A 21,911-nucleotide genomic window follows, 5' to 3' on the forward strand; every position below is an offset into this window, starting at 1 on the left:
CAGAACCTGCCTGTCCCAGCCCACATCAAAGTAACATGGGCAGAACCTGCCTGTCCCAAGCCCACGTCAAAGTAACATGGGCAGAACCTGTCTGTCCCAAGCCCACATCAAAGTAACATGGGCAGAACCTGTCTGTCCCAGGCTCACATCAAAGTAACATGGGCAGAACCTGCCTGTCCCAGGCCCACATCAAAGTAACATGGGCAGAACCTGCCTGTCCCAAGCCCACGTCAAAGTAACATGGGCAGAACCTACCTGTCCCAAGCCCACATCAAAGTAACATGGGCAGAACCTACATGTCCCAGGCCCACATCAAAGTAACATGGGCAGAACCTACCTGTCCCAAGCCCACATCAAAGTAACATGGGCAGAACCTGTCTGGTCAAGCCCACATCAAAGTAACATGGGCAGAACCTGTCTGTCCCAAGCCCACATCAAAGTAACATGGGCAGTACCTGCCTGTCCCAAGCCCACGTCAAAGTAACATGGGCAGAACCTGCCTGTCCCAGGCCCACGTCAAAGTAACATGGGCAGAACCTGCCTGTCCCAGGCTCACATCAAAGTAACATGGGCAGAACCTGCCTGTCCCAAGCCCACATCAAAGTAACATGGGCAGAACCTGCCTGTCCCAGGCTCACATCAAAGTAACATGGGCAGAACCTGCCTGTCCCAAGCCCACATCAAAGTAACATGGGCAGAACCTGCCTGTCCCAAGCCCACATCAAAGTAACATGGGCAGAACCTGTCTGTCCCAGGCCCACATCAAAGCAACATGGGCAGAACCTGCCTGTCCCAAGCCCACATCAAAGTAAGTATCTCTGAAATAGGGTTGATTGAAGGGAAGTGTTTGTCATGTCTTTGGTCACATTCGAGTGGGTCAAACAAAAACACCCTATTGATTGGTTGACATTAGAGCCTCCCACCATGCAGGCAGGCGATGGCTGCAGGATGAAGTTGAAGAGCAACTGCAGAAACTTCATGCGGTCGACATGTAGGAGCAAGTGCGACAATTCTTATCGCCATAACTTTGAAAGGCACTTGACAAAAGTGATCCGCATCGAACGCGCCCAATGGAGATAGCTTTGGGACTATAAACCCTCGTCTCAAATTGAGCCAAATCATTGTCCTGAAAACTATTCACTCCGAGAGTAGCCTGTAGGGTTTTCTTCAGTTTGGTGCCGACTGAACAGTACCCAGACAAGAGAGAAAGGTCAACAGAGAGGAGAGTCAGGGGGACTGAGATCGGGGTCATATTCATTATGGCACATCATAGCACAACAGAATACGAAAAACAAACGTTTCTTATTGGACAACTTCAGGCTGTTTTCTTCCATGTGATGCCTAATGAACACAGCCCAGGAGTGTCAGTCAGGAGGTGTGAGATCTGTATTTCAGACCAGAAGATACAGCCTTTTCCTCTGGTGGTGTAACCGGTTAGTTTAACCACGTTTACATTTCCTCAGGCTTGTTCAACATTACAGGCTGACTGATCTACACAGAACCTTGCATCATAAATATCTACTTCATTATTATTTGTAGATCAGTCAGTCAGTCACATTAGGGTTTTGATCCTGGAGATCACGGCCCTCCTATTCAGTCCCTCTGCTCTGGGCTCAGTTCCTCCTATTCAGTCCCTCTGCTCTGGGCTCAGTTCCTCCTATTCAGTCCCTCTGCTCTGGGCTCAGTTCCTCCTATTCAGTCCCTCTGCTCTGGGCTCAGTTCCTCCTATTCAGTTCCTCCTATTCAGTCCCTCTGCTCTGGGCTCAGTTCCTCCTATTCAGTCCCTCTGCTCTGGGCTCAGTTCCTCCTATTCAGTCCCTCTGCTCTGGGCTCAGTTCCTCCTATTCAGTCCCTCTGCTCTGGGCTCAGTTCCTCCTTTTCAGTTCCTCTGCTCTGGGCTCAGTCCCTCTGCTCTGGGCTCAGTTCCTCCTATTCAGTTCCTCTGCTCTGGGCTCAGTCCCTCTGCTCTGGGCTCAGTCCCTCCTATTCAGTCCCTCTGCTCTGGGCTCAGTTCCTCCTATTCAGTCCCTCTGCTCTGGGCTCAGTTCCTCCTATTCAGTCCCTCTGCTCTGGGCTCAGTTCCTCCTATTCAGTCCCTCTGCTCTGGGCTCAGTTCCTCCTATTCAGGTCCCTCTGCTCTGGGCTCAGTTCCTCCTATTCAGTCCCTCTGCTCTGGGCTCAGTTCCTCCTATTCAAGTCCTCTGCTCTGGGCTCAGTTCCTCCTATTCAGTCCCTCTGCTCTGGGCTCAGGTCCTCTGCTCTGGGCTCAGTTCCTCCTATTCAGTCCCTCTGCTCTGGGCCCAGTTCCTCCTATTCAGTCCCTCTGCTCTGGGCTCAGTTCCTCCTATTCAGTTCCTCTGCTCTGGGCTCAGTCCCTCTGCTCTGGGCTCAGTTCCTCCTATTCAGTTCCTCTGCTCTGGGCTCAGTCCCTCTGCTCTGGGCTCAGTCCCTCCTATTCAGTCCCTCTGCTCTGGGCTCAGTTCCTCCTATTCAGTCCCTCTGCTCTGGGCTCAGTTCCTCCTATTCAGTCCCTCTGCTCTGGGCTCAGTTCCTCCTATTCAGTCCCTCTGCTCTGGCTCAGTTCCTCCTATTCAGTCCCTCTGCTCTGGGCTCAGTTCCTCCTATTCAGTCCCTCTGCTCTGGGCTCAGTTCCTCCTATTCAGTCCCTCTGCTCTGGGCTCAGTTCCTCCTATTCAGTCCCTCTGCTCTGGGCTCAGTTCCTCCTATTCAGTCCCTCTGCTCTGGGCTCAGTTCCTCCTATTCAGTTCCTCTGCTCTGGTCTCAGTTCCTCCTATTCAGTCCCTCTGCTCTGGGCTCAGTTCCTATTATTCAGTCCCTCTGCTCTGGGCTCAGTCCCTCTGCTCTGGGCTCAGTCCCTCTGCTCTGGGCTCAGTCCCTCTGCTCTGGGCTCAGTTCCTCCTATTCAGTCCCTCTGCTCTGGGCTCAGTCCCTCTGCTCTGGGCTCAGTCCCTCTGCTCTGGGCTCAGTCCCTCTGCTCTGGGCTCAGTTCCTCCTATTCAGTTCCTCCCCTCTTCTCTCCCTTTAATCTTTTTTCCTAAGTGCTACTTTGTTTATGGACTACAAATTGCTTCCTTCCTTCCTTCCTCCCTCCGGCAGCTAGCCCCCCTGGGGCCGGTGTGTGTTGTAATTACCACGGGGGGTGACCTATAAACCCATATATGACGGAAGTAATAATGCTGCCTTCTCTCCTGTCCATTCTACTTTGGACACCATTTTGAGATCTCTGGGTCCACCTCAAGTCTTAAGTGGCTTCTTTTTAATAATATAGATGCCTCACCCTCTTCTCTCACTCTCCTTTGGAGAATGAACAGAATTATGTCTGATGTTCTGTGGTCAGAGGAGATGGGAAGGTGAATTATGTCTGATGTTCTGTGGTCAGAGGAGATGGGAAGGTGAATTATGTCTGATGTTCTGTGGTCAGAGGAGATGGGAAGGTGAATTATGTCTGATGTTCTGTGGTCAGAGGAGATGGGAAGGTGAATTATGTCTGATGTTCTGTGGTCAGAGGAGATGGGAAGGTGAATTATGTCTGATGTTCTGTGGTCAGAGGAGATGGGAAGGTGAATTATGTCTGATGTTCTGTGGTCAGAGGAGATGGGAAGGTGAATTATGTCTGATGTTCTGTGGTCAGAGGAGATGGGAAGGTGAATTATGTCTGATGTTCTGTGGTCAGAGGAGATGGGAAGGTGAATTATGTCTGATGTTCTGTGGTCAGAGGAGATGGGAAGGTGGATTATGTCTGATGTTCTGTGGTCAGAGGAGATGGGAAGGTGAATTATGTCTGATGTTCTGTGGTCAGAGGAGATGGGAAGGTGAATTATGTCTGATGTTCTGTGGTCAGAGGAGATGGGAAGGTGAATTATGTCTGATGTTCTGTGGTCAGAGGAGATGGGAAGGTGAATTATGTCTGATGTTCTGTGGTCAGAGGAGATGGGAAGGTGAATTATGTCTGATGTTCTGTGGTCAGAGGAGATGGGAAGGTGAATTATGTCTGATGTTCTGTGGTCAGAGGAGATGGGAAGGTCACTCTCTGCTGTTAACCATTCGGTCTGTTTTGTCCTTCAGAAGAAAGAGCCACACAACAAAAACTTCCTTAGAAATCACTTTACTTTATTTAAATCAGCGACATTAGGCAGTTACACTATGAACAATAAGAACATAAAAACAAAAAAGACAGAGGACAGAAACGTCAAATAAAAACATGAAAGATCCAGATAACAATCACTGCTCTTGGCACTGGATAGAACATTTATGAAAACAACAAATATTATATTAGGCTTGGGGGGAGGGGGGGGGAGAAGTGCCTCCAATATACATGTTGTGATGGTGAGAGCCGGACTAGTGAACTTAAATAGCAGCTTTTTACTCCGTCTCAGAGGACATGTTCCAAGCTGATTACACTTCAGTGGCCTGCCAGACCTCAACGGCTGGAGAGGTGTTTAACATATCAGCTAACCACACCTAGGTCCAGTTAACCGGACTGATTAAGCCTGCTACTGGATTCAAAATGTATTCCAATGAAAAATCTCCATCGAGAATGTTTAGTCCAGGACAAATCTGTGTCTGGGGAACAGTTACCATAGGATGTAGCAATCTGATACCCGACTGTGAAGTCGATGACGTGGCATATAACCATTGGTTGTTGTGTGCTGCTCGACTGGAGCAGACCTAATAGTACAACTTTCGGATTGAGACATGTTTTAATATCATGACCCTCACGCAACCCCACTCCTGAACCCCCGACCTTTGAACCCCACTACCGTCACTAAGGTCAGAGGTCATGTCCCTTATAATCATCTTCATTATCCTCATCATCATCAATTCTTCATTAAAAACAAGGAGGAATTTTCATGACATATAGTCCATTTTCAAACGGTCGTGCACCACAAAAAAGAAAATGTAAAAAAAAAAAAATACACAAAATGAAGGTAAAGAGGATCTGTATACATCCAACAGAAGAATCAAGACATCCCTCTCCCAAAAAGAGAAATGAATAAATCATGATATACAAAACAAAATACCATATAAAAACATGATCAGTCCTCAATGAATAATGGTCTGTGTATATACTGGACTGGCCAAGCCTGTTTCAGAAACATCCTGATTGTGACGTCCTAGAAAGCTTATGGTAGGTTGCCTCTAAATAACCACAGATACAGGATCAGTCAACCCTAACCGTACCCGGACCTTAAAGGACCAGTGCAGTCAAACAAAAGTGATTTACTTGTTTTTTTATATATCCATTTCCACACTGAGGTTGGAATAATACTGTGAAATTGTTAAAATTATGATAATGCCCTTTTAGTGTAAGAGCTGTTTGAAAAGGCTGCCTGAAAGTTCAGCCTGTTTTGGTGTCCACAAGTTCATCTGACTCTGGGTAAGTAGAAAAAAGTCTTAATTGCCAAAATCTCACACTATCCCTTTAACCATTTGGGAAATGAGATAACATCTGACCCTGCATCAGCAATTAGGGACAGCTTCTAGCTACTCCTTTATGATAACATCTGACCCTGCATCAGCGATTAGGGACAGCTTCTAGCAACTCCTTTATGATAACATCTGACCCTGCATCAGCGATTAGGGACAGCGTCTAGCGACTCCTTTATGATAACATCTGACCCTGCATCAGCGATTAGGGACAGCTTCTAGCAACTCCTTTATGATAACATCTGACCCTGCATCAGCGATTAGGGACAGCTTCTAGCAACTCCTTTATGATAACATCTGACCCTGCATCAGCGATTAGGGACAGCTTCTAGCGACTCCTTTATGATAACATCTGACCCTGCATCAGCGATTAGGGACAGCTTCTAGCGACTCCTTTATGAAGAGGACAGGGAAGTTTGAAGTGATTGGTAAGGAGACGAGAGGTTTAACTGTTCTAGGGGTGGGTCTCAATAGTCTAACGTTGTTCTCCTCTCCTCGTCTGTTTTTACTTTCTTAAAAAAAAAAAATCTAAACTGAAATTGACCTCAACCCTGATCTGCACTATGAAAAAAATAGCATAGTGTGGAAATAGACTCCTTGACTAACTTTCCATCATATTGCTTTCACCGTGTTGTGAAAATGTGCATTTCTTTCTTCAGGAGACTTGATATCCACCGTGAACTCTACTACCAACCCTGAGCTAAACTACACTAGGCCATCAGAGGAGAGGAGGAGAGGAGGAGGGCTGGAGGAGGGCTGGAGGAGTGGCCTCATCACTCCCTACGGTGATGCTGTGATTCTGTTGTATAGAGGAGGAAGATGGATAAATAGAGATCTAGTCTGCCATGGGGGAGGAAACCGTGTGTGTCTGTGTGTTTTACACATTCACCATTCTAGGTACTTCTCTATGATGACCCTTCAGTGTTTGTGTGAATATATGGATATTTATATGTTTGATTGTGTGTGTGTGTGTGTGTGGTCTTTAACATTGTGGAGGTCTTTATCTGACAGTGACCCCCAGTTTCTCCAGCACCCTGACACCTTTCTCCTGGTACTCCTCCCTGGTCAGCCAGAAGTTATCTTTGTCCTTCATGATGTCTGCCAGCACGGCCCCACCCAGGAACACCATGTGCTTACGTCGCGGCGGGTCCTCGATGCGGATCTTAAATTTCTACAGAGGGGGGCGGGGCAATTCAGCATTATGTTCGAGGGGAGGAGTTTGGCACAGGATGGATAAATCATCATATAATGCCTAGTAATTCAGGATGCAAGGTGATTTGTAGAGCAGCGATTATATGTTCTACTTCTGTTGTGTACTATGAGCTGACTACTTAAGAGATATTTCTTCTGTCTCCACCTAGTGGGTTAACTACAACACTGCACCATGTTGAGGAAGTGGGCCCTGTCCCAATACTTTTCAACATACATCCTTCCTCCCACCCTTCAGGTCCATTAGGGACCAGTTGTCCCTTAGACAGGTCATCATTGCGAATAACAATCTGTTATTGACTTACATTTATTAATAAAAGTGAAATAAAACAAAGATATTTGAAAAGAGTTGTTCTCACCGAGAGTTTGTCCACGTCACCTTTAAGCACGCGTTCCAGGTAGAGCTGTTTGAGCTCTCTCTCTAGTCGAGATGGAAGACCTGGATACATGGTGGAACCACCCGACAACACTATGTGTTTATAGAACTCAGACCTGAGAGAGATGGGGGGAGGCAGAGAGAAAGGGGGGGAGGCAGAGAGAGAGAGGGGGGGGGCAGAGAGAGAGGGGTGGAGGCAGAGAGAGAGGGGTGGAGGCAGAGAGAGAGGGGGGGAGGCAGAGAGAAAGGGGGGGAGGCAGAGAGAAAGGGGGGGAGGCAGAGAGAAAGGGGGGGAGGCAGAGAGAAAGGGGGGGAGGCAGAGAGAAAGGGGGGGAGGCAGAGAGAAAGGGGGGGAGGCAGAGAGAAAGGGGGGGAGGCAGAGAGAAAGGGGGGGAGGCAGAGAGAGAAAGGGGGGGGGGGCAGAGAGAGAGAGGGGTGGGGGCAGAGAGAGAGAGGGGTGGGGGCAGAGAGAGAGAGGGGTGGGGGCAGAGAGAGAGAGGGGTGGGGGCAGAGAGAGAGGGGTGGGGGCAGAGAGAGAGGGGTGGGGGCAGAGAGAGAGGGGGGAGGCAGAGAGAGAGGGGGGAGGCAGAGAGAGGGGCAGAGAGAGGGGAGGGAGGCAGAGAGAGAGGGGTGGGAGGCAGAGAGAGAGGGGTGGGAGGCAGAGAGAGAGGGGTGGGAGGCAGAGAGAGAGGGGTGGGGGCAGAGAGAGAGGGGGGAGGCAGAGAGAGAGGGGGGAGGCAGAGAGAGAGGGGGGAGGCAGAGAGAGAGAGGGGGGAAGGCAGAGAGAGAGAGGGGGGAAGGCAGAGAGAGAGAGGGGGGAAGGCAGAGAGAGAGAGGGGGGAAGGCAGAGAGAGAGAGGGGGGAAGGCAGAGAGAGAGAGGGGGGAAGGCAGAGAGAGAGAGGGGGGAAGGCAGAGAGAGAGAGGGGGGGAAGGCAGAGAGAGAGAGAGGGGGAAGGCAGAGAGAGAGAGAGGGGGAAGGCAGAGAGAGAGAGAGGGGGAAGGCAGAGAGAGAGAGGGGGAGATTAAAACGGTGACGATAAAAAAAGAAATGTGTATTGTCGGTCTCTGTGTGTGTGTGTGTGTGTGTGTGTGTGTGTGTGTGTGTGTGTGTGTGTGTATTGTCAGTCTGTGTGTGTATGTGTGTGTATTGTCGGTCTGTGTGTGTCTGTGTATATTGTCGGTCTGTGTGTGTGTTAGTTACCTGGTGTCGATGTCTGCTGCATGGATAGTGTTGAAGAGCAGCTCTGCCACCCCTACTCCCTCTACGTTGATGAGATGGGGCTGGAACAAAGCCTCTGGAGCCTCGAAACGCTCCCCTCCCACCTTGATCACCCTGCCATCTGGGAGCTGGAGGGAGGGAGGGGAGGGAGGGAGGGAGGGGAGGGAGAGAGGGGAGGGAGGGAGAGAGGGGAGGGAGGGAGAGAGGGGAGGGAGGGAGGGGAGGGAGGGAGGGAGGGGAGGGAGGGAGAGAGAGGGGAGGGAGGGAGGGAGGGAGAGGGGAGGGAGGGAGGGAGAGAGGGAGGGAGAGAGGGGAGGGATAGAAAGTCAGAGGGTGGTGTGGATATGGTGTTCAGGCTTACGTGTGGTGAATATGTAGTAGTGTCTTGTTGATGATCACGTGTGGTGGTGAGTGTGTGTGCATTTACTGTAAACCGTGTTAATCTGTATTTTAAGCATTGTGTGTGTCTTTGTAGCGTGTGTGTGTGTAGCGTGTGTGTGTGTGTGTGTGTGTAGGTGTAAAGGCTCTATTCAGCTCAGCCCGTGGGAGGAAGTAGAGAGCTGCCCAGCCACCGCTGCCCTGTGGCCACACAGGATATGATGTCACACGCCCCCACAGACACACTACCGACCTTGTCTTACACACACACGCTACACACACACTTAAGTTGCGTTTGTGTTTTTTAATGCGTTCCCTTCTTATGAAAGAAAAGCAAGATCATGGAGGAATATTCCACCCACACGCTCTCTGGAAGCTGCTCAGCACTTCCTGGCGCTACAAGACCATGGTGCTTGCCTACGGAGCTGTGAGGGGAACGGCACCTCCGTACCTTCAGGCTCTGATCAGCCCCTACACCCAAACAAGGGCACTGCGTTCATCCACCTCTGGCCTGCTCGCCTCCCTACCTCTGAGGAAGCACAGCTCCCGCTCAGCCCAGTCAAAACTGTTCGCTGCTCTGGCACCCCAATGGTGGAAAAAGCTCCCTCACGATGCCAGGACAGCGGAGTCAATCACCACCTTCCGGAGACACCTGAAACCCCACCTCTTTAAGGAATACCTGGGATAGGATAAAGTAATCCTTCTACCCCCCCCCCCCCCCCCCCCGAAAGATTTAGATGCACTATTGTAAAGTGGTTGTTCCACTGGATATCATAAGGTGAATGCACCAATTTGTAAGTCGCTCTGGATAAGAGCGTCTGCTAAATGACTTAAATGTAAATGGTTCCTCTGAAGCTCCAACGACATTAACATACAGAGACCAAGCCAGTGTTTAGCCTCGTGTGGTAGTATATTCTGTTACTCATCAGCTACTCAGAGTCGTGTGGTGTGGTGGTATATTCTGTTACTCATCAGCTGCTCAGAGTCGTGTGGTGGTATATTCTGTTACTCATCAGCTACTCAGAGTCGTGTGGTGTGGTGGTATATTCTGTTACTCATCAGCTACTCAGAGTCGTGTGGTGTGGTGGTATATTCTGTTACTCATCAGCTACTCAGAGTCGTGTGGTGGTATATTCTGTTACTCATCAGCTACTCAGAGTCGTGTGGTGTGGTGGTATATTCTGTTACTCATCAGCTACTCAGAGTCGTGTGGTGGTATATTCTGTTCCTCATCAGCTACTCAGAGTCGTGTGGTGGTATATTCTGTTCCTCATCAGCTACTCAGAGTCGTGTGGTGGTATATTCTGTTCCTCATCAGCTACTCAGAGTCGTGTGGTGGTATATTCTGTTACTCATCAGCTACTCAGAGTCGTGTGGTGGTATATTCTGTTACTCATCAGCTGCTCAGAGTCGTGTGGTGGTATATTCTGTTACTCAGAGTCGTGTGGTGGTATATTCTGTTACTCATCAGCTACTCAGAGTCGTGTGGTGGTATATTCTGTTACTCATCGTGTGGTGGTATATTCTGTTACTCATCAGCTACTCAGAGTCGTGTGGTGGTATATTCTGTTCCTCATCAGCTACTCAGAGTCGTGTGGTGGTATATTCTGTTACTCATCAGCTACTCAGAGTCGTGTGGTGGTATATTCTGTTACTCATCAGCTACTCAGAGTCGTGTGGTGGTATATTCTGTTACTCATCAGCTACTCAGAGTCGTGTGGTGGTATATTCTGTTACTCATCAGCTACTCAGAGTCGTGTGGTGGTATATTCTGTCATTTTGTGCTACTTTTGAGGGGATAAAATACTTCCTTTGGGGGTCATTGGGGGGTTCTATGCACCATAAATATGTTATTTTAGACTGAAGCTCCAGACAACAACAAAAAAGCTGCTAAATGCTATTTATACTCAACTGTTATTTACGGTCCAAAAATGTGGTCCAAAAGTTTGAATTGGTCACTAGGGGTTTATTTACACTGACCGTGCAGGACTCAACCAGCAGAGGTTACTGACCTGGTAGGACTGACCTGGTAAGACAGTGGTACTGACCTGGTAGGACTGACCTGGTAGGACTGACCTGGTAGGACAGTGGTACTGACCTGGTAGGACTGACCTGGTAGGACTAACCTGGTAGGACTGACCTGGTAGGACAGTGGTTCTGACCTGGTAGGACAGTGGTTCTGACCTGGTAGGACTGACCTGGTAGGACAGTGGTACTGACCTGGTAGGACTGACCTGGTAGGACAGTGGTACTGACCTGGTAGGACTGACCTGGTAGGACAGTGGTACTGACCTGGTAGGACTGACCTGGTAGGACAGTGGTACTGATCTGGTAGGACTGACCTGGTAGGACAGTGGTACTGACCTGGTAGGACTGACCTGGTAGGACAGTGGTACTGACCTGGTAGGACTGACCTGGTAGGACAGTGGTACTGATCTGGTAGGACTGACCTGGTAGGACTGACCTGGTAGGACAGTGGTACTGACCTGGTAGGACAGTGGTACTGACATGGTAGGACAGTAGTACTGACCTGGTAGGACTAACCTGGTAGGACAGTGGTACTGACCTGGTAGGACAGTGGTACTGACCTGGTAGGCCTGACCTGGTAGGCCTGACCTGGTAGGACAGTGGTACTGACCTGGTAGGACTCGACCAGCACAGTGGTCTCCAGAGCCAGTTTCTGCTCCTGTTCGATGTTGTAACCCACGTAGCACAGCTTCTCCTTCATCATACGCACCGTCTCAAAGTCTGCAGAGTGGTTGAACGCATAGCCCCTCAGCAACAGCAGCTGGAGATGAGAAGCCGTGCTTATTAGGGAAAGGGGGATACCTAGTCAGTTGTACAACTGAAATGTGTCTTCCACATTTAACCCAACCCCTCTGAATCAGAGGTGCAGGAGTCATTTAACCCAACCCCTCTGAATCAGAGAGGTGCAGGAGTCATTTAACCCAACCCCTCTGAATCAGAGAGGTGCAGGAGTCATTTAACCCAACCCCTCTGAATCAGAGAGGTGCAGGAGTCATTTAACCCAACCCCTCTGAATCAGAGGTGCAGGAGTCATTTAACCCAACCCCTCTGAATCAGAGGTGCAGGAGTCATTTAACCCAACCCCTCTGAATCAGAGAGGTGCAGGGGGGGCTGCCTTAATCAACATCCACATCTTTGGCACCCGGGGAACAGTGGGTTAAACTGCCTTGTTCAGGGACAGAATTACAGATTTTTACCCTGTTAGCTCGGGGATTCGATCCAGCAACCTTTCGGTTACTGGCCCAACACTAACCACTAGGCTACCTGCTGGTTACTGGTCCAACGCTCTAACCACTAGGCTACCTGCTGGTTACTGGCCCAACACTAACCACTAGGCTACCTGCTGGTTACTGGCCCAACACTACCCACTAGGCTACCTGCTGGTTACTGGCCAACACTAACCACTAGGCTACCTGCTGGTTACTGGCCAACACTAACCACTAGGCTACCTGCTGGTTACTGGCCCAACGCTCTAACCACTAGGCTACCTGCTGGTTACTGGCCCAACGCTCTAACCACTAGGCCACCTGCTGGATACTGGCCCAACGCTCTAACCACTAGGCTACCTGCTGGTTACTGGTCCCAACGCTCTAACCACTAGGCTACCTGCTGGTTACTGGCCCAACGTTCTAACCACTAGGCTACCTGCTGGTTACCGGTCCAACGCTCTAACCACTAGGCTACCTGCTGGTTACTGGCCCAACGCTCTAACCACTAGGCTACCTGCTGGTTACTGGCCCAACGCTCTAACCACTAGGCTACCTGCTGGTTACTGGTCCAACGCTCTAACCACTAGGCTACCTGCTGGTTACTGGCCCAACACTCTAACCACTAGGCTACCTGCTGGTTACTGGTCCAATGCTCTAACCACTAGGCTACCTGCTGGTTACTGGTCCAACGCTCTAACCACTAGGCTACCTGCTGGTTACTGGTCCAACGCTCTAACCACTAGGCTACCTGCTGGTTACTGGCCCAACGCTCTAACCACTAGGCTTCCTGCTGGTTACTGGCCCAACACTCTACCCACTAGGCTACCTGCTGGTTACTAGTCCAACGCTCTAACCACTAGGCTACCTGCTGGTTACTGGTCCAACACTCTAACCACTAGGCTACCTGCTGGTTACTGGCCCAACTCTCTAACCACTAGGCTACCTGCTGGTTACTGGCCCAACGCTCTAACTACTAGGCTACCTGCTGGTTACTGGTCCAACGCTCTAACCACTAGGCTACCTGCTGGTTACTGGTCCAACTCTCTAACCACTAGGCTACCTGCTGGTTACTGGCCCAACTCTCTAACCACTAGGCTACCTGCTGGTTACTGGCCCAACGCTCTAACCACTAGGCTACCTGCTGGTTACTGGCCCAACGCTCTAACCACTAGGCTACCTGCCGCAAGTCCTTTTCCACAGGACAGAGAACTGGAACACAGTGAATGAGGACCGTAGCTGGATGGAGTACCACTACAGACCAAGCTGCATGGTCCAGTCGCATCGGGGACAAACATAACCCAATTCTCCTAACCTGCCGCGTTTCATTCTCCTAACCTGCCGCGTTTCATTCTCCTAACCTGCCGCGTTTCATTCTCCTAACCTGCCGCGTTTCATTCTCCTAACCTGCCGCGTTTCATTCTCCTAACCTGCCGCGTTTCATTCTCCTAACCTGCCGCGTTTCATTCTCCTAACCTGCCGCGTTTCATTCTCCTAACCTGCCGCGTTTCATTCTCTTCTGTCCAGAGTTGTACTCCATTTCACCAAAACAGTGAATGAGGGGGCAATCAATGTGTATGAGATCCAGGGGTCAGAGGTACCTTAATGAGGTAGCGGGTTATGTCCCTTCCAGCGATGTCCAGGCGTCGTGTCAGATGGGGCAAGCTGAAGCCCTCGTACACCGGACAGATGTGTGTCACACCGTCCCCAGAGTCCACCACAACACCTGTCAGCAGGCCTGAGGTCAGACACACACAGAGAGGTCAGACACACACAGAGAGGTCAGACACACACAGAGAGGTCAGACACACACACACACACACACACACACACACACACACACACAGAGGTCAGACACACACAGAGGTCAGACACACACAGAGAGGTCAGACACACACACAGAGGTCAAACACACACACAGAGGTCAAACACACACACGCACAGACAGAGGTCAGACACACACACACACACACACACACACACACACACAGAGGTCAGACACACACACAGAGGTCAGACACACACAGAGGTCAGACACACACACACACACACAGAGGTCAGACACACACACAGGTCAGACACACACACAGAGGTCAGACACACACACACACACACAGAGGTCAGACACACACACACAAACACAGAGGTCAGACACACACACACACACAGAGGTCAGACACACACACACAGAGGTCAGACACACACACACAGAGGTCAGACACACACACACACACACACACACACACACACACACACACACACACACACACACACAGAGGTCAGACACACACACACACACACACACACACACAGAGGTCAGACACACACACACAGAGGTCAGACACACACACACACACACACACACACACAGAGGTCACACACACAGAGGTCACACACACACAGAATAACATAATTAACACAAACCCCCTGAATGGGAGGGAGTAAGCTGTGTTGAGTTGGGACCTAAAGTGAACCAGAGAGAGTTGAAGAGGCTGTGTGTTCCTCTAGTCTAGTACCTTGGGCGTAGAGCGTCAGCACAGCCTGGATAGCAATGTAGACCCCTGAGAACTGATACGTCTCAAACATCACCTACCAGAGACAGAGAGACAACTTTAAAACAGAGCTCTGTTAATGCTGAACCCACCGACCCTCACACAGCTTTAGAGCCCTGTTAATGCTGAACACACTGACCCTCACACAGCTTTAGAGCTCTGTTAATGCTGAACCCACTGACCCTCACACAGCTTTAGAGCCCTGTTAATGCTGAACCCACCGACCCTCACACAGCTCTGTTAATGCTGAACCCACTGACCCTCACACAGCTTTAGAGCTCTGTTAATGCTGAACCCACTGACCCTCACACAGCTTTAGAGCCCTGTTAATGCTGAACCCACCGACCCTCACACAGCTCTGTTAATGCTGAACCCACTGACCCTCACACAGCTTTAGAGCCCTGTTAATGATGAACCCTCTGACCCTCACACAGCTTTAGAGCCCTGTTAATGCTGAACCCACCGACCCTCACACAGCTTTAGAGCTCTGTTAATGCTGAACCCACTGACCATCACACAGCTTTAGAGCCCTGTTAATGCTGAACCCACTGACCCTCACCAGCATTAACAGAGCTCTAAAGCTGTAACCCACTGACCCTCACACAGCTTTAGAGCTCTAATGCTGAACCCACTGACCCTCACACAGCTTTAGAGCTCTAATGCTGAACCCACTGACCCTCACACAGCTCTGTTAATGCTGAACCCACCGACCCTCACACAGCTTTAGAGCTCTGTTAATGCTGAACCCACTGACCCTCACACAGCTTTAGAGCTCTGTTAATGCTGAACCCACCGACCCTCACACAGCTTTAGAGCCCTGTTAATGCTGAACACACTGACGCTCACACAGCTTTAGAGCTCTGTTAATGCTGAACCCACTGACCCTCACACAGCTTTAGAGCTCTGTAAATGCTGAACCCACTGACCCTCACACAGCTTTAGAGCTCTGTTAATGCTGAACCCACTGACCATCACAGCTCTGTTAATGCTGAACCCACTGACCCTCACACAGATGTTCCTACATTAGTTCTCATACGGTAATGAGGTCAGAGTGGTAGCTAGCTGGTGCTATGCACTTGGAGTCAACTTGCTCCACACACCCCCCTCCGACATACACACCTCGATGATCTTCTCTCGGTTCTTGGTGGGGTTCATGGGCGGCTCGGTGAGCAGGATCTTGCAGTTCCTGGAGTCGATGTTGAGCTTCTCAGGCCCGAAGGTGTAGTCCCACAGATGCTTCATGTCGTCCCAGTTCCTCACGATGCCGTTCTCCATGGGGTAGTTGACCTCTAGCATGGAGCGCAGCTCGCTGGCCTCGTCGCCCACCATCAGGTCCTATAGACGTTAAGGGGTTTAAGGTCAGATAGACACCCCTGGGTCGTGTTCATTAGCACACGACGTAACAAAGCATTTTGCAACAGTAAACAAAAACAAGCGTTTTTCTTATTGGACAAGTTCAGGTGTTGTTCTCCGTGGGATAGTTTGGGTTCGATCGGTGGAGGGCCTTATGAATACGACCCTGGAGAAATCAGACAGTTAGTACAACTAAGCTGTCACCTTTCACCAGACCCAGCAGTAACAGAGGGGCATGTCAACACTGCCTCCATGATGGCCTAACGAGACACAGTAATGGGATATACACATACGCAGCGCTCAAAAGAGACCAGTCACATCCGTCAGCAATTACCCAGCATGCATTCTTCAATACAGCATGTTTCCATGCATTCACTCTTAAAACCTGTTCCTTATCTGAACAGCGCACTCTTTTGTCGAATTTCACAATGGGCACAATCCTAAACTTGAGAAACGTGCAAGTAACTTACATGGATCATTCATTGACGTCAATGGGAGGTTTGCCTGAAAATCTGCATGCATGTCAAGTTCAGATTCAGTCTCATTTGAGCAAGGCTCAGGCAGTTACATGCAAACCCAGCATTGGGAATCACTACATGATAGGTTAGCCAAGTGTTAGTCACACAGTACAATGTTTCCTATTTCACTGGCATACACTGAGCCTGACTGTCATCAGTGCAGACTAGAAAACTGTGCCTACGGAAGCTACTTGACACAATAAGTGTCGAAACCGTAGCCTGGTCCCAGATCTGTTTGTAATGTCTTGACTTGTGCCAACTGCTATGGTCAATGGTTTGGGACAAACAGATCTAGGACCAGGTTAGAGAAACAGTTGATACAGTGTGTGTTTTGGCACTGAAGGAGCCCCCATCTGGCAGTGCCATGTGTTTTCAATGAAGACCTGCTGCTTCCATCCTGTCTGTTCTGCAGATCAACAGCCATGAAAACAACATCAAACACACAACTTTCAATTCATTCTCTGAAAGCTGATTCACATTTGCTGTACTGCTATTGTTGTTAATAAGTTCAACTTGTCTTCCTACACCATATCTTAAGACAGTTTAAAATCTCTCTCTACTGTTGTAGTTTAAAATCTCTCTCTACTGTTGTATTACAAAAGGTACAGGTGGGGGACCATAAAACAGAATCACAATATGACAATGACCCCAGCCAAAAATGCACCAGTAGTCGCCCAATAGTGATCTTCTTCTTCTCTCTGTGCATCAATCACTACCTGTCCACTCCAAACATCTTGGAGAGAGTACAGAGGTTTCTAATCTTGGTAAAGGCACCAGGGTTAGATGCACAATATGCATAACTGTAGTTTTTGTGTTGTAATCAACTTAAATGACGACAAAAGACAGTTATGCTCATGTTCATTGATTATTAGGGATATCAACACTATCCCCATGTGTTTCAAAATCAAAGTAAGCATATGCTAATTAAAACACCTTGTTTTCTGAGAAATCTTTCAAATTATTAGAACATGTAAACACCTTAAATCACCGTTCCAGCGGTTTGATCTGCACATGAGCTAGCACCAGCGGTTTGATCTGCACATGAGCTAGCACCAGCGGTTTGATCTGCACATGAGCTAGCACCAGCGGTTTGATCTGCACATGAGCTAGCACCAGGGATTTGATCTGCACATGAGCTAGCACCAGGGGTTTGATCTGCACATGAGCTAGCACCAGCGGTTTGATCTGCACATGAGCTAGCACCAGGGGTTTGATCTGCACATGAGCTAGCACCAGCACATGAGCTAGCACCAGCGGTTTGATCTGCACATGAGCTAGCACCAGCGGTTTGATCTGCACATGAGCTAGCACCAGGGATTTGATCTGCACATGAGCTAGCACCAGCGGTTTGATCTGCACATGAGCTAGCACCAGCGGTTTGATCTGCACATGAGCTAGCACCAGGGATTTGATCTGCACATGAGCTAGCACCAGCACATGAGCTAGCACCAGCAGTTTGATCTGCACATGAGCTAGCACCAGCGGTTTGATCTGCACATGAGCTAGCACCAGCGGTTTGATCTGCACATGAGCTAGCACCAGGGGTTTGATCAGCACATGAGCTAGCACCAGCGGTTTGATCTGCACATGAGCTAGCACCAGCGGTTTGATCTGCACATGAGCTAGCACCAGCGGTTTGATCTGCACATGAGCTAGCACCAGGGGTTTGATCTGCACATGAGCTAGCACCAGCGGTTTGATCTGCACGAGCTAGCACCAGAGGTTTGACCTGCTCATGAGCTAGCACCAGCGGTTTGATCTGCACATGAGCTAGCACCAGAGGTTTGACCTGCTCATGAGCTAGCACCAGCGGTTTGATCTGCACATGAGCTAGCACCAGCCGGGACAGCATCCCTCTAGCGCGAGTGAAGTGAGTTGGGAACAGCTGAATGTATGGGTCTTAGAAGTAGTTCACATACAAAATCTATATGTCCCAACTCACAATCTAATATGCTTCCCCAAAATAAATTTTTTTGTTGTGGTAGAATGTTTATAGTCATTGCTGATTTGAAATGATTTATACTTTTACTTTTAATACTTAAGTATATTTTAGCAATAACATTTAATACTTAAGTATATTTATTTACTCAAGTAGTATTTTACTAGGTGACTTGAGCCATTTTCTATTAAGGTATATTTACTTCTACTCAAGTATGACAATTTAGTACTTTTTCCACCATTGCATGTGCATGTAGGCACATTCATTTCTTAATGTTACATGAAAGTATGATCACTTATCTGAGGTACCAAAAAATGTCTGAACAATTTGTTATCTGAGGGTTGACTCAACACCAAAGTTTTTCTTCCGCTTTGAAATTGGCCACAACACAACTGTCAATAACTTAATAATAAAACATCTGATTGGCTAAGAATAAAATTTGTTTTGACATAACAACCAGATTAAATGGCTGAAACATAAACAGCGGAAAAAGTTTATTATAAAGCTAGTTTTTTATTATATATTTGAATCCAAAGCTGGAAGTGGGCATAATAGGTATGCTTACCCTATATATGGAATAGGATGTCATTTGAGACACAGGCCATGTAGCATTCAAGTTCCTTCTGCTAAACTAACTTGAGATGAAAAACAGGAACAGCAAAACAGTGAAATGAGTGGACTCTTAAAAATCGCTAGATTTCTGTCTGCCTAGTCATTAGGAATTCATTTTTCTCCACAGAAGTACTTAAAATGTTATAATTAGCCAACTATTTAGCCAAATAAAACACAAATTAGAGACAATAGAGACAAATTAAACATAGAAAACAACAACAAAAAAGGCACTCCAAATGTAGTAGTTATGTTGGAGCCTGCATAGCCACACTTCCCTGTGGCTCAGTTGGTAGAGCATGGTGTTTGCAATGGTGTTTGCAACGCCAGGGTTGTGGGTTCGATTCCCACGGGGGGCCAGTACGAGAAAAAAAAATGTATGAAATGAATTGAAATGTATGCATTCACTACTGTAAGTCGCTCTGGATAAGAGCGTCTGCTAAATGACTAAAATGTAAAATGTAATATATGTAGTAAAAAACACAGCATCACTCTCTCTCCCTGTCAGGCAACCAGGGAGGGCATGGGCCTGCACACACCAGCCACGAATTCACACCACTTACCATCTTCTGAATATTCTACTTCATCATGTGATGACAGGTGATGGAGGTGGAGCATAAAGTAGAGAGTCAGACAGTAAAACGAAGAGAGAGGAAGGGATGTCATTTTAAAATAGGTGTTACTAGACTCAGGGAGCCAGTATGACAGACAGATTAGATTAAGCCTAGTCCATGCTTCTTGGTCCAGGAATAGGGTAGTTGTGTCGGGGTAACTTTTGTACCAACGTTGGAGTGTTGCACAGGAGAGGGGAGCGTAGTAGTATTACCTTAATCTCAATGTTTCCCACTTTGGCTGTGGAGCGAATGATTGGCCTGCCCACCAAGGCAGGGAAGATGTGCTCTGGGAAGTTGGAGCCTGCATAGCCACACTTCACAAACTGAGGGAGAGACAGAGAGAGATATGTGAAAGATATTTATATATTTTCTTTAGTTAAAATATTTTACTAGGCAAGTCAGTTAAGAACAAATTCTTATATACAATGTCGGCCTACCAAAAGGCCTGCTGCGGGGACGGGGATTCAAAATAAAGATACAGAGAGAGCAAGAAAGAGATAATATATTCAGAAATATATATATTAACACTGTATATTGCCCTGGCAACACTGGTCTGTTCCTTCCATGTCAATAAATATTGTTTGTATTGGACTGGTTTGAATTAAAAGAAAGGAGGAAGAGAGAGTGAGGACGGGTGGAGAGGATGTGGAGAGATGAGGCAAACGTGAAAGACAAAAGGCTTTATTTGACTCCCCAAAGCAAAATAGCCTAGTTATTATGACTACTCTCAGTTACCCAGAAGTAACGAGAGATTAAGTTATGGCAAAATTATAGTCCACACTTCTTCGGGCATCAGAAAGCAATTACTGATAACATTTGTGACATTCGCTTCAGTAGGCTTGAGTAAGGGTCACAAGCTCTAGCCTAACAGTGAATGTGTGCAGTGTGTGTATCTTGGAATCATAGCTGTGGTTAAGAAACTAGTCTCACTTCCGCTTGACTAATTTCTTCAGCCCTTCACAGTGAGCACTTTTTAGCTGCATACACACTATGCCAGAATCGCTTCAAACTGCTGAGAGTCAGACGTCCAGTCCAAAAACAACCACTAAGAGACCCCTTTGGTGTGTCCAGATTTGAAGGATCTGAGTACTGTAAGCAATTTTTACTACCTAGGTCCTAAATGACGGAGGGACCTCAGAATCCCTAGAAACAGTTATCAGGAGGAGCGCTGCCCTGACGATATTTTCCAGATGCAACTATTTTATAGCGTTCCATAAAAACATATTAGATATCCTACCGGGTGTTGCCAGCTAGTTATTAACACACAGGCATGGGTTATGGTTAACGTTAACTAGCTTAACTAATTATGTCGTTATAACGTGAGGCATAGGGACAAGTAGAAACAAAATGTGAATTTACAAAACATTCAAAACCTGTCGACATCAACATTGAGTGAAAATGTAGTTAGTTAACGCTAGTTAGCCGACCTAACTAGACTAGCTAGCCAGCTAACTAACACGAAAGCTCAAACCTATTAGATCGTTTGACCCAGCTAACATGCCGATTTCATTTTTGCACCGTGAAATTGATTTTCATTGAATGTATTGGAAGATGACAACATAGCTAGCCAGCGGTAGATAATTGTAAAAACGGACAGACATTCCTGCCTAGCGTTACCCACCGACTTAACTAGCTAACGTTAGAGCGCTAGCAACACATCATCCACTTCCTGTTTCAGAGAAAAATGTTCTCCTGCCATTCTGCCTTGGAAAAATACAGCATTAATAGAACTCTGGCATATGCAGCTTTCAACTCATAAACTTACCCCGGTTCCATTGTCACAAACCACCACTTTCCTTCCCTGGCTATCCATTTTGCAAAACCCAGGAGCCAGCAAACCTCCCCAGCACAACTTTCTTCAGCAAGACGGAAGTCACCACCCTGGCTGTCTTGGCATCTTCCGGAGGTGGGGCGGGGTGTTCGAATACTTTCCGATGGCATTCATCCTTCTTTCCTTCCTAGAAATGCCACATAACAAAATAAGTATCAAATCCAGAGGCCAAGTAGTCTCCTGTGGCTATTTGATCATAATGTAGACCTACCAGAGTGGCCTACCATAAAAAAACAATGGAGAAAATGCATCCCATAACATTTTAATAGCTGTTCTATCATACAGCCTACAGCATCAGCCAATGTGTTGTGTTCAATGCCTACATTCCATGAGACTTTTGAAAAAAAAATGCAGGGCTTGACCTTCAGACAAGGTGACTGAAAATGTTGTGTTGTTTAATGTAGGAAACCACAAAACAAAATAAAATGCATTATTATTCCCATACCATTATTGAATGAATCAAACAAATTATGCTACCCTCTGCCCATTCAATCCTGTCTCAAAATACAACACTGCCCCTTTAAGACAAAAAAAAGCTCTTTATTTGACATTTTTTTTATTTTGTTTTATTTTATTTTATTTATTTATTTTTTGTTTTTTTTTGTTGCACAAATCTTTATTTAACTTGTTG

The 21,911-nt window shown here is 47.8% G+C and overlaps 1 protein-coding gene and 2 long non-coding RNA genes across 4 annotated transcripts; 1 reads left to right on the forward strand and 2 right to left on the reverse strand.

Moving 5' to 3' along the window:
• Positions 1 to 3,314: 3,314 nt before the first annotated feature.
• On the forward strand, positions 3,315 to 4,215 carry LOC115193488 (uncharacterized). The gene is made up of 2 exons (XR_003878184.1): positions 3,315 to 4,001; positions 4,044 to 4,215. It is a non-coding gene; the product is annotated as an uncharacterized LOC115193488 (long non-coding RNA).
• LOC115193487 (actin-related protein 2-A-like) lies at positions 4,114 to 21,346 on the reverse strand. Its single transcript, XM_029752172.1, has 9 exons — positions 21,215 to 21,346; positions 19,662 to 19,772; positions 15,536 to 15,751; positions 14,381 to 14,453; positions 13,466 to 13,602; positions 11,270 to 11,419; positions 8,236 to 8,381; positions 7,017 to 7,149; positions 4,114 to 6,619 (listed from the first exon to the last, which is right to left on the reverse strand). The coding sequence occupies exons 1-9, from the start codon at positions 21,260 to 21,262 to the stop codon at positions 6,449 to 6,451; spliced, it is 1,185 nt and encodes a 394-aa protein (XP_029608032.1). The 5' UTR covers positions 21,263 to 21,346; the 3' UTR covers positions 4,114 to 6,448.
• On the reverse strand, positions 10,227 to 11,228 carry LOC115193489 (uncharacterized). 2 transcript variants are annotated; one of them, XR_003878186.1, is made up of 3 exons: positions 11,118 to 11,228; positions 10,866 to 11,081; positions 10,227 to 10,729 (listed from the first exon to the last, which is right to left on the reverse strand). It is a non-coding gene; the product is annotated as an uncharacterized LOC115193489 (long non-coding RNA). The 2 variants fall into 2 exon arrangements; XR_003878185.1 differs by having other exon boundaries at positions 10,866 to 11,228.
• Positions 21,347 to 21,911: the final 565 nt, after the last annotated feature.

This window comes from Salmo trutta, chromosome 5, assembly GCF_901001165.1.
Source record: "Salmo trutta chromosome 5, fSalTru1.1, whole genome shotgun sequence".
NCBI lineage: Eukaryota > Metazoa > Chordata > Actinopteri > Salmoniformes > Salmonidae > Salmo > Salmo trutta.

What these genes read in the sequence shown, in the direction of transcription:
- LOC115193487 (XM_029752172.1), bottom strand. Translation starts at nt 21,262, where the DNA reads ATGGATAGCCAGGGAAGGAAAGTGGTGGTTTGTGACAATGGAACCGGG. An exon ending in TAACCCGCTACCTCATTAAG is followed by an intron (nt 11,420 to 13,465) that starts GTACCTCTGACC and finishes TCTCATCTCCAG; the next exon opens with CTGCTGTTGCTGAGGGGCTA. An exon ending in TGCTGGTCGAGTCCTACCAG is followed by an intron (nt 8,382 to 11,269) that starts GTCAGTACCACT and finishes CCCTCCCTCCAG; the next exon opens with CTCCCAGATGGCAGGGTGAT.